Source organism: Tigriopus californicus, chromosome 8 (assembly GCF_007210705.1).
Source record: "Tigriopus californicus strain San Diego chromosome 8, Tcal_SD_v2.1, whole genome shotgun sequence".
NCBI classification, from domain to species: Eukaryota; Metazoa; Arthropoda; class Copepoda; order Harpacticoida; family Harpacticidae; genus Tigriopus; species Tigriopus californicus.
The window spans coordinates 12,997,416-13,009,774 of record NC_081447.1 but is presented as its reverse complement, the minus strand read 5'-3'; the positions used below and the strand labels follow the sequence as shown (position 1 = coordinate 13,009,774).

General features: G+C 41.5%; 2 protein-coding genes across 2 annotated transcripts; both read left to right on the top strand.

Moving 5' to 3' along the window:
- The first annotated feature begins 459 nt into the window (after positions 1-459).
- Positions 460-2,004, top strand: LOC131885254 (glutamate-gated chloride channel-like). The gene is made up of 5 exons (XM_059233219.1): positions 460-692; positions 748-860; positions 1,138-1,205; positions 1,280-1,583; positions 1,655-2,004. Exons 1-5 carry the CDS (start codon positions 658-660, stop codon positions 1,855-1,857), a joined length of 723 nt encoding a protein of 240 aa, XP_059089202.1. The 5' UTR covers positions 460-657; the 3' UTR covers positions 1,858-2,004.
- A 17-nt stretch (positions 2,005-2,021) lies between these two features.
- LOC131885255 (UPF0598 protein CG30010-like) lies at positions 2,022-10,050 on the top strand. The gene is made up of 4 exons (XM_059233220.1): positions 2,022-2,189; positions 9,362-9,567; positions 9,639-9,813; positions 9,883-10,050. The coding sequence occupies exons 1-4, from the start codon at positions 2,025-2,027 to the stop codon at positions 9,994-9,996; spliced, it is 660 nt and encodes a 219-aa protein (XP_059089203.1). The 5' UTR covers positions 2,022-2,024; the 3' UTR covers positions 9,997-10,050.
- The last annotated feature ends 2,309 nt before the right edge of the window (positions 10,051-12,359 follow it).

The window sequence follows — 12,359 nt, the reverse complement described above, 5'->3', positions numbered from 1 at the left end:
GTGAATAGATGAACATAACCAAATTTGAGCCCAAACCTTGGCTTAGGGAACTCCGGAGATATGGTCAAAGTTATCTAGTCAACAAATCAAAACAGAAAATTCAAATTTTCGGCCTGCTCTTGGTCAGCTGATAAGCTTGTGACAACTTAACATTGATACAAAGCACTTTACACGTAAATGATATCAAAAATGGCCTGCTTTTATTTGAGGAGATCTACATTTCTTACTTTTTTTTGCTTGAATTCGAAAGTGACTCAGAGTTGCTATGAGCAAAATCAGGCCGATTTATTTATGCTGTATATCGTATATTGTACAGGCTTATCAAAAACGCAGCGTGTAAGATAGAGTACTTGATGGGAAACTCGTTCACAGTTCATACTTCTAGACGTTCGTGATCTATCCAAGGTTGACTTTCAAATTATTGTAACAACTTCTACATATTCCTTTTGAATAGAATAACAAGAAAAAGCAACCAAGCCCATCGCTAATCTCAGGGGTAGCTTCACCGTTTTAAGAACATGTTTTCCACTCTCTCCATTCCCACACACGCAACGATGTGTTGCTGGCTCTCCAAAATGTTGATGGCAATATAAGAAGCCTAGATCGGAAGTGGAATCAGTTTGAAGGCTAAGGTCAAGAAGAAAAGAATCGATCGGAATGAAAACCCTTATCGCCATTGCATTACTAGTTGTGTAAGTATTAATCAGAAACGGATGACAATCCCCTCACATATTGCGATTCCAATAGGTCCGTTTGCGCACGGCCATATGGACACGGCTTAAGCCATCGCAATCCTCTTTTGCGATATCAACACCCGGAAAGTCGAAGCTATGACAAATCCATTCGCCCCAATTATAACGGTAAGTGCTTTTGCGAATCATTACTCTTGGTTTTTAACCAGGTTGCCAAAGATTTCATCAATATCCATCCCTTTTGTTCGTGATCTCGAGTTCAATACAAGGTAACACGGTTGAAATCAATTTCCATCAGAGGCCAAATTATACATTCTAAAGCTGCTTGCTGTTCTGATCAGATGATAAAATATAATTCATGCTCATCTCAGAAAAAAGGCTCTTGGACTTGATACTTTAACAAACTCTCAAGCAGCTTTAATTTTTTTAATGCTTCCAATTTCAGAGGAACCAGCCAAGGTGTCAGTGAACATCTACTTCAGAGAAATTGGCCCCCTCAATCCGGAAAGAGATGTAAGATTAACTCTCGGCATCAGTTATACTTTATTCAAAACCACAGCATAACTTGGATTCACGCCAATTTGTAGGAAGTCCAAATCCAAATGACCTTCAGACAATTCTACAACGACCCCAGACTCCAACATGACAAGGATGCCCCCATCACATTGGTGGGTGAAGACGCCAAGAGGGTCTGGCAACCCGATACCTTCTTCCGCTTTGGCCGAAGCTCAAAGATCATGCAAACCTTCGCGCCCAACCAATTAGCCAAGATCTCTGCCGAAGGAGATGTCACTCTCAGCACTCGTTTGATCCATACTACTGGCTGCCAAGGCCTTGGAAAGGCTATGGAGTTGGGTCAATCCATCTCTTGCCCAATTGAAATTGCCAGCTGTAAGCATTGCCAGCCATATCTAACTTTCAAAACACTGTCTAAAATCCTCCTACCACTTTCCCACTTTCAGACGGACTTTCCGCCGATGATGTGGAATACGTCTGGCAAGAGGGTGAAGAGTCCCCAGTGAAGGCCACAGACAAGCAGAACATGTACTTGGGCAATAAGTTCACTTTTGACGGTTTTGAGGTGAACAACAAGAGGTTAAAAACCAACACGGCTGAATACAGTACCCTAGTTGTGAACCTCAAACTCAAATCTACGTCTACTTGAGAGCATTTCTTGTGTTAACCCCAACCGGTTTTCAAATTCCCGCTCAGTGCAGGCAACAATCAAACGTCAACAACTGAAAAGTGAATTTACGCAAGAGCAAAAAACACTTACTGACTGCATCTATTAAAATAAAAGTCCAATCGCAAACGTTTTAGTTATTCACAACAATGGTGGGTATTTGGAGGCACATTATCCGACTGCCAGGCGCTAAATCCGTCCTTGGTATTAATCATACTTGGTTGCAACCCCATCGGAGATCCATAACTTATATCCAGGGACAATTTACCGAGAATGTCCGGGAGTATTTCTACTATGTAGACCACCAGGGCATGGTAAGACTCGCTCACAATAATTTCCACAAAGAAGTCAATGAACATTGTTTATTATAGATTATTAGTTATACATGAACTATTAGCCAGCTCAGTGATGATTATTTTGGTGACGAAGAACGTGATTTCGTTGATAAAACCACGCCGGACAAGAATGGCATTGGTAAAGGTGGCCATCTATCTGGTTGTACGCAACAGAACGTGGCCGCATGCGATATCGTCTACTGGGAGTGGCTGGACTGGTATGTTTAGGGTGGTGATCTTCGTTGAGTTTCTCTTGTTCATTTACATCCATGATGAGGTTACGGGACTTCACGCATCTCTCCTCATGGCGAAATTTGTGTCGTTTCAAAGCTTGCTTGCTGTAAGACCAGTATGAGCAGATATGGCACTCCCAAATCTGTCCGGAGATCTCTTTGATGTCGGATGCCCGTTGGCGTAAATGAAATCTCCTTTTGAAGATTGGTCTACGTTTGGCCTTGGTGATTGATCCGGTACTTCCATTGGTAGAGGCGCTCGATGAAGTGGCTTCAGGATCGTTAGGTTTATTGCCTAATGTTTTCAATATGTCTTTGAATAGTTCCATGGTCTCGGAACGAGCCAATGAAAGGGACATTTGAAGTTCGTTCAAGTTGACGGTGAAATTCTTCATGGTGGATGCTTTTTACAAGCTGTGAAACCTGATGTACTTGGTCGTATTTCAAGGGCTCCACTTGATATGGGAACAGTGATCGAATTGTTGGTCCTTTTGGAGATCATCTTCAATATATAGGTACACATCTTGCACACTTAACAATTCTTGTTCAGACTTGCATTTTGTTCGATTCAACAGCTGACTTGATGGAGCGAAAGTTTGGTGACGTCTGTAGGAAGCATGAACGAGCATGTTCCTAGTGAGAGTACATGTCATGTGTGTGTGTGTGTGTGTGTGTGTGTGTGTACTTTTGCTCTTCATCAGCTTGTCTCAACAAGTCCAGAAAAGTAAGCTGAAAAGACCGCTCTCTCCTCGAGTTTGGTTTGTTTTGCAAATTAAAATTGGCCTTCATAAACCTTACATATCACTGAACGGAATGAACATTCTAAGAATGGTTTCGTGCATGCGATCAATACAAAGCCAGACCTAAAATGTCACATCCCTCGTGGTCAAGCAACATCTTGAAAATGAAAGCGACATCAAGTAAGAGGTGACTCTTGTTCATTCGATCTGAAAGAGTTCTTGGTAGGTTTGTCGCTGTCAATGCTAGCTCATGCAGATAACTTCCGTTCGAATTTTTACTTGCTAGTATTTGACATTATGGTTTTTGGTCAGTTTGGCTCAATACTTTTCCGATCAAAATTTCAACGGTTTTCTTATTTAACCACCTCATGTGTGCAAATTTGTCCAAGAATTGACCAATCCTAGATCAAAGGTCGGCTAGGGCTTGAAAATCAAACCTTCCACACAGGAAATGGAAATGAACATGGCCTAAACTCATGACGCCTTAGCTTTGGAGCACCATAGTTCTAGAGAAGAACATGTTGCTCAATGGCCTCCTTTTCGTTATTACATTTTAAAGAAAAATCAGAATTCTACAGAAACAATTCGAGCCCACTGGCTATCGACCATTTATGGCATTAATTGGAACAGGAACGGCAAGCTTTTTGAAGGGTTGGGTGGTTGGGCAGGACTGAAATCGTTGACCCGTTCGAGCCACATGATCTTAAACTTGTCAAATTTGGCCTGAAAAAATTGACTTAGCGGTCAGCTTTCGGACTAGTACACTAAAAAGGAAAAGTAAGTATTGACATCACTAAAGTTTTGTGAAGTTTAATTAGTTTTGGGTTTCATTTGACAATATAGTCCTTTTAACTGGTTTAGCTCAGCCATGGACATTTTTGGCAACACTTTTGGCAGAAACTTTTTACGCTTAAAGGGATGTTAATATGTCATACCACGGACTTCTAGAAATATGGACTGCGAACGAGCTACCCGCCAAATCGGCCTGCTCTTGGTCTTAGCAACTCTGAGCTACTTTTCGAACTAAAGTAATTAAATAAGAAACCTAGATCTCTTCAATTAAAGGCAGGTCATCTTTATATCATTTACTTGTAAAATGCATTGTATCAATGCTAAGTTGTCAAAAGCTTATGTAACTGACCAAGAGCAGGCCGAAAATTTGAATTTTCTGTATTGTTTGCTAGATAACTGTGACCATATCTCCGGAGTTCCCTAAGCCTAGATTTGGGCTCAAATTTGGTCATGTTCATCTATTCAATAAGATCTTGTGGTCGCATGAAGTGCTTATTTGGAATAAAGTGAACGGTTTAGGAGATACGAAATTTTGGCTTCCGTTCGCAGTTCACATCTCTAGAAGTCTGTGGTCATACAGACCCCTCTTATTCACCGGTCGGCAGATCCCTTAGTTCAAACGGTCCACGGTCCAAAAGCTGATTTTTTACTTTGAGTGGTTTTTTTCTATCCTTTGAGCAGATAAGAAAGAAACACCAGGAAAATTGGGAAGTACAGGGTGGATTGTATAAGGTGTTACAGTGTTACAGAATTTGCTTTAGTTACAGTGACTCTATGGCTGAACCATTTAATTTCAAAATTGGTGCCCCAATTGCCAACGGCATTTACTTTCCATTGAAATCATAACAACACTTGTTGAAGAGCAACTGTCGAAGGACGGAAGCCAACTTGAGCAAGCCATTTCTAGGGACAATACTGAGCGTACGAGCTTTGAGGTTGGCAGTGGATGTTTTCATTAACTAATTCTGGCCAAGAGCGGACAATTTAACTCTTTTTTTTTTATACTGAAAGAGAATTAATCGAAGAGCCCAAATCCAGAATCTGCTGTATCTAGACCAATTTTCAAAGAGGCAATACATGCTTTTGTTTATAAAATTTTATCCCACCCTGTATATACGTACGCCCTCTACTGAACATTGGCCTTAATGTTGCCAATCTTTTTGTTATCTTTCATTTAGCACTCCACTTGGCATCGATTGTATTATCAGTGCTGCCTATTGGGCTGTAAAATGTGCACTGGTTTGTACGCATTCAATGTGGCCATGGATCAAACATGAAGGCTCATGATACAATTAGGTATGTTTGATCAAACACGACGGGTCTGCCTACAAGAGACCTGCCAATCAATGTTTGCCCAGCATTTATAGAGCGAAGCGTTGATAACAATTCGGTATTGCGCATTGCACATTGCTTGATGATTGCACACGGTACGGAAAAATGAAAGAGATAATATTTATTCGGCAATTCAGAGATGTTTCAGAATGTGAGTGTTCATGATATGCTTATGATAGGACCATACTGAGCATTGTCGACATTGATAAATTTTCCCATCGATCAGATTGAACGCATTGGTCTGACGCTTAGTCTTGATGAGCGAATTGGCAATCGGCTTTGTTGTCTTCGATGCTTTTTTCCTCTTCATTGAGGTGCTTTCGGATTCGTGTTTGGATTCATGGCGTTTTAAATCCGTTGATTTGTACGCCCAATACTCACATTTTCGACATTGAAAAATGTCCTCAAAGAGGTTTTGAGCTTCACGTTTATGCCTGATTTGTTGATTCTCTGGACTTGGAGGGTTGTTGGCATCCTAATCCGTGACAGGATCTTCGGCGGTCTTTGATGTGTTCAGCATCAGATTAAAAAGATCCATGGTTTCGGCCCTATTGAGGGAACCCATTGGGACACTCAAACGCTCCATTTTGACTGACTAGATCAATACCTGCGAAAGGACGGATATTTGCAGACTGACTGTCGGCCTTGAAGACCTTGCATTCTTTTAAAGGCCGAATATCGTGTATTCAAGAGCTCATGTTCGAGCATGTCCAAGAAAGCACTCCTGGGTTATCATGACAACTGATTGTGACACAGCACGACTTTGTACTATGACGTCATACATTGTAAATTATGAGTGTGTTATAAGTCAATGGAAAGGAGCAGCAGGGTAGAATACATGTTTGTAGTTGGTTCTCCTAAACTTCAACTTAAGCTTGACGCTTGTTTCAGTATTCTTGAACTCTACTCGTTCACTCGGTAGTCTATCGATGACCTTTGGGCCTATTTCAAGGAAGGTATTTATAGGCTAGTTTATCTTTATAAAGACATCTTTCTACGTTGGCAATACTTCCGATTACCTCGAGGCCGACCTTTGGCAAAGCTGACATGCCAAGGCATATTCTAAGGCAGATAAGATCCACAGGTCCTCATACGAATTCCTTTCAGGGACTCGTAATGTTTTAATGCCATGTTTTAAGAACACATTTTTACTCAAGTTATCTAATCGATCGAGCCTTATGTACGTTATTGATATGTCTCAATACAATGAAAAGATGTATGGTCCGACGCTTGGAGACTGCTCCATAACTGAAAGGGCTGCTTGCCTGATGGGTTTGTCTTTCCGATATCGTACTTTCAGTTCCCCTCTGAGAAAAAAAACAGTTTCTGGTTAATGGTGACAATTGCTTTCTACCATGGTGTTCCGGAAATCGATTAGGATTACATCAGAAGTATCAACCCTGATTAAGCCAAATACTTTGGGTTCGGTCTTCTTTCTCCTGCTCATAAATCACACAAACACCACATTGCCTTGAAGCCAACATATCAGATATCTAATTAGATTTGTGGAATGAAATTTACCTGATGATGAGTCTTAAAGCCATTAAAATACTCCCAGGCTTTCGTTGTCTGAGCGTACGATTGCCCAAATGCAATAGTAGAACACTTTTCAGAACGAAAGTTCCCATCCCAGAAGGCTCAACAATTGTAAGCCGTTTCCAGTCATTTTAGCATGTTCGGAGTAGTGTTAACTCACACCGATCGGTAATGAGAATTCACCACTCTGCTAAGTAGACCAATCGTAACTCCAGCACATTTAACCTTTGGTAGCTTTCAAATTTCACCGAACTCATGGGTGGGCATTTCCTAATTAGTTCCACCCAAGTGGCGTCCGTTCTGAGCTTGCAATATGTATAATCCTCGTCAGTCGTCCCTTTGTGAAGAATCGTCATTCTGAGAGGAGGGACCATGACCAGATTCGTAATCGGGCGTCAAATCGGTAAGCACGTTTGAACTGGACATGTTCAAGCCTCTGCTTATTTTTTTACACTTCTGAGATTTGATGCTGAACTTAAGTTCCTGAACCACCTCTGTCAGTGACGGATCGTAAAACGTCAAGCCTAGAGCTTTAGTCAAGCCAATGCTCAATTAATCAAATGCAGGCCAAGAAGCGAGAACAAGTATGGAGGTGACTGTACAATTTAGCGACGTGAGCCAAGAGATGTCAAAAATCTGTGTAGAAGAAACCAAGAGAAAGAGAGACTGCGCAAAACTCAGGATACGTAGAGTGAATAAGAGTCAACCAATCCTATGGTGATTTTTCCATTTTCGCACTTACCACCCAATCTTATTTGAAACTTGTTTGATGCACGAATTTGTTGGTTTGTTACTAAAGGGGCGTGTATCGATAATTCGAGATCTGTCTCCTTGTCCAGAGGATAAGGTGATCTATGATGCAGCCTCTGACTTGGATTTTGGTTTGCACACAAGTCTGGACAAGAAGTTCGTTTGAGCCATGAGCCTCAAGAACCATAAGACGTGCATTCAGCCAATCATCAAAGTCTGTACATTCATTTACATGTGCAGAGAGGCCCATATGTTAAACATTCACTATATTTTCGTTTAAGAGCCTCCCAAGGACCATTGGTGCTCATTTTCGTTGTTGATTGCTCACCCTGTTTATCCGATTGGCATCCCAGGAAGAACAAGGCTAGCCAGTCCTTCAAAAATAACAAGAGGCGAGCTGTCCTTCGCGGAAGGCTTAACCTGTGTACGGATTCCAGTTATGATAAGAGCTTTGTTATGGATTATCCCGAAAGAACTTGTTATCCAAATATAATGCCGCTTGAGATTTATTTTACTTCCAATGAAATGACAAAGTGTGAACAACAGACACATACACAGATATGGGCAGTGTTCCTGGGAAGGGATCATACGATCGAGCGGGACTAATTCCTCTTCCCACTTCATTTCCACGAAGAAGACCTTCGATAAGTGCTTCTGCTTCTGCTTCGTGCGGAGAATGAGTGCATCTTCCGGGGGCGATCAGTGGCCACTTTAAGTAATGAACAAATCCAAAGCTTCTTGTGAAAGCTTTCAAGTGACTCCTCTTCATTTGCCGATCCATCGTAAGATTCTGGAGTGCATCGATTGGCTAATGGTCGCTTTGGCCCTATGGGGTTTCTTGTTTTCCGAATCACCGTCGAAGTACTCATCCGAATCGATGCTCTTCACTTCCAAAGATCCGGTGTCCGATTGGAACTCGTAGGATTCGTCGCTCAGATCCTCCAAACTGGATCCACGCTCCTTCAGATCCTGGACCACGAGCTCCAGGCTTGGGATCTGGAAGGTCTTGTTGGCTCGAAGGATCTCGTCCACTTCGTAGGGCTCAAAGTTGTTGGCTCCGTGGTTCACATAGTCCAAGATCTTCTTCATGAGCTCGAAGCGAATGTTGCACACCACAAAACTTGACGTTGTTCCGACCGGTTTCGAGCGAAGAAGTTGCTTGAAGTATTGACTGGTGATGAACAACTGGCTTTGGAAGGCTCCAAGTTCGGAGCCATCCTCGAGATAGATCAAACAATCGTAGGTCATGACTGGCTTGGTGCCCAATTCGGAATGATCGTGTTCGTGAGGGCGACGTCGGTTTTTAAACCGGGACTCTCATGCTTCTTGGGGACTTTCCCCCACTTGCTCTGTTGAGCTACCGAGAGCGCACGGAGCCAAGCAAAAGAGAGACCCAGAGAGTCCGTCGAATTCTCACAAAACAGGTGAGTGAAGAGTGAATAAGCGAGAACCGGCATTTCTGGAATGGGGAAAGCCCTTGGAGCCAAAGGAGAGTCGCACACTTGTGCAATTATACTATTGCAGGGTGGTGTCATCATATTGCTTCCTTTGCCGCTCTATCACACTGCCAATGCTATGAATGGTCAGGTACAGCTCTCGAATCTCCAAAGGGGTGTGACCCCCTGCTTTGAAGAGCAAAAGAATGTTCATCGCGGGAGTCAATTCGAGGGTCAGTGGTTTACTAAATGATGAACTCGCATTGGATGATTCAGCTGACCCTGACCTATATCTTTTGATATGCTTCAATTGGCCTTGCTCCCTTTTTCAGTTGTTCCAAGATGACTCAAAGATGAAAAATTTCACCTCTTGTATCAAGGACAAGCAATTTCTGAGATTCTTCTTCAAACGATTAAAACGGAACGACCTACTTCGTTATGAGCACGAGTTCCCCTATATCTCACCCTGCGGCAAGAAAGAGATCAATTTCGTGAGATGCTTTGATCATCCCATTGTATACACTCACGTTATAAGAGGGTAATGTAATCTACGGAAGTGGCGAGCAAATACCAATTTTCTCCTTAAATTATGTCGCTCCTCCAATACAGATCATCCGGAGAATCTCTTTTGTCCCATAACCAAGCGGATCGATTGCTCACTACCGAGTTTCAACCCGCCGAGGTGGCCATGGATCCGAATACCGGGCGGGTTTATCACCCGGCTTCCGAGAAATGTGGGAGTGTCGGATTGATTGCTGATAAATTGTCGATTTTGTGGACTCAGGTTTGACTTGGAAATTCACGTTCAATTGAGAGCGTTGCCATTGGCTGACACTTGTGTGCTTGATTTCAGGAGAAACGATTCATTTTCGGGAATTCCGAAGAACAACCTCCGACCCAATTCGTATGGGACGGAAAGGAAATAGAACTGTCTAATCGACTCCTGAAAAGCGTATCTTGTAATTGATTGAGGTGGAGGACGACTAAATAAATGACCGACCCTTGTAGGGTGTACTGCGTATATTTTGTCCAATATCTCAAAGAACTTTGTTGGTCTTGCAAAGCGTGACTGGAGTTGGTAGGCTTGATGCATTATGATAGATGCATTGTGCTCATGTGTCATGTCTTAGCCAGTGTGTCCCAAGATAAAGAAACCTGTTTTCTTATGCAAACAGTCTACAATCCACATCAAGATGTCTCCAAACTGGGGACGCCTGATGTATAGTTCTCTTCATTGGGCGGAGGTAGCGCCCTCTGCTTTGTTTAGGTGCAGACAAACAAACGTAGAAACTAGAGAATATGCTCTAAAGATGTCAAGCTTTATCAAGGTGATATTGCTGCACAACTTATTATCCGTTTGTTTGATGGTGAATCGCCATTTTTGAGATCATCAATTTCCATCAGATTGAATTGTGAAAATATGTTCTTTCAAATGTTGGGCCAGGCCATCCCCTTTGTGACCAAATGAACCTTGAGAAGAAACAGCTGCGGGATTAGGTTCTGGATAGATAGCCACTAGATGGCAGTACCCAAAGGTCAACAGCCAAGTTCAGACAGGAATTATTAAGTAGCTTTTGGGCCACATAATCTCCAATTTTATTAAGATGCAATTGCAAAACTAGTGTCTGTTTGTGCTAGGGGACCCATACTACATTTTCCACTCATTTTGAGACATTGCATTGATTATAGCAAAAAAAGTAACTGACCTTTTTAGATGCTACATATTTTGACAATCCGTCAAAGGTAAGTGAGGTATTAATATCCGTGTCCTGCACCTATACTTATCAAAGAGGAATAAAAATGGTTAGAATTTCATGCAGAACAAATTATGTAAGCCCCGAAGACTGCAAAAAAGAAGCCAAAACTGCATTTTGGCAAATAAATTCAAACATCTCTATATGTCTTCATGGGTTAATTAAATCAGCCTTAGTGTTTTCTTCATAGCTCTTTGCCTTAGTTATAGAGGCCATATGAATAAATATATTTCTTGCTCTCTTCTTCGTGTTCTTAAGCAAATAGACCTGAGATCATAGGTTTGCTTATCTGAAACTCATGGAAAGACTTAAATAAATATAACATGACTTATCAAAGTTCTATTTCTAAATAAAGTCCAAACTGGCAAGTAAGAAGTAAAACCTGTTTTGGTTCTGAAGTCTCCTTTGCTAGATTTCGCACACCTAACCTATTTCTTGGTTTTCCTTGACAATATGACTGCTGGCGCCAAAAGACCTTGAAGGGAGGTTCATTTTGGCTGGTGTGTCAAAGGTTATCACAATCCTGTATGTTTGAGATTTTCATTGCGGCTTAAGAGATTTTTTGCCTTTTATTTCTGGCCGAACTGATGAACCACATTCTTGACTATAAAAATAGTTTTAACCCGTAATGTAAATACCTCTCATTTCCGCTCTCGACGTATCGTCAAGAAATTATTGAATTCATTCAACTTTTGTAAGCAATTTATATGTCTTGCTTTTTTGCCACAATCTATGCAGTTATCTCAAAAATGAATGGAAAATGTAGTATCGGTTCCCTAGCGCAAACCAAAGCTAGTTTTGCAATATCATCTTCAAAAACCGGAGATTTTGTGGTCTCACAAGCTACCTAACATGCTTATTCGAACTTGTTCGTTGACCTCTGGGGTATTGCCATCTAGTGGTTGGTTTTAAAGAATCATTGCATCGTGTCTGTTGTCACAAGGTTCATTGAGATCTCCGCACCTCAGAATGCACAAAACATTTATCTCCCCCACGCCCGGCCTGGTAAGAATTGCGCGACATCATCTTATATATAGTTATATAATATTTCATGACACCTACAGACACCATTGGTAGAAATGCGAAAATTGCTCCACTCTCCACGAGGATCTTCATAAGTCATAACCTTAAACAAGTAGATCAATGAAACACTGACAAATGAAACACATGACACTAAATGAATCCAAATTCGAAATAATGTCCTATGGCTTAACGGCCTTCCTCTTCATGACTTAGAAAGTGAGGGGCAAATTTTAAAGTTTTTCTTTCGCGCCAAAGACCTTGGTATTACTCTCCAAGATTATGAAGATTTAATATTCATCTCAGTAATAAGGTAGCTGAAGGTACTCAAATGGCAGGCTGGACCATACACACCTTCAAGAAAAGGGAGGCTTTGCTTATATGGTTACCATCTACCAATTCCAATGTACAACCTCATCTGGCTACGCTTCATTCATTTGAGTCTTTGTTAGTTGTCAAGTTGAACAACATGGAGAGCATACTCCAGATCAATTTGAAGATAGACAATCACTTCTTTACGGAAATCGATTTTGATTTTTGTGTTTTTTTGTTTTTG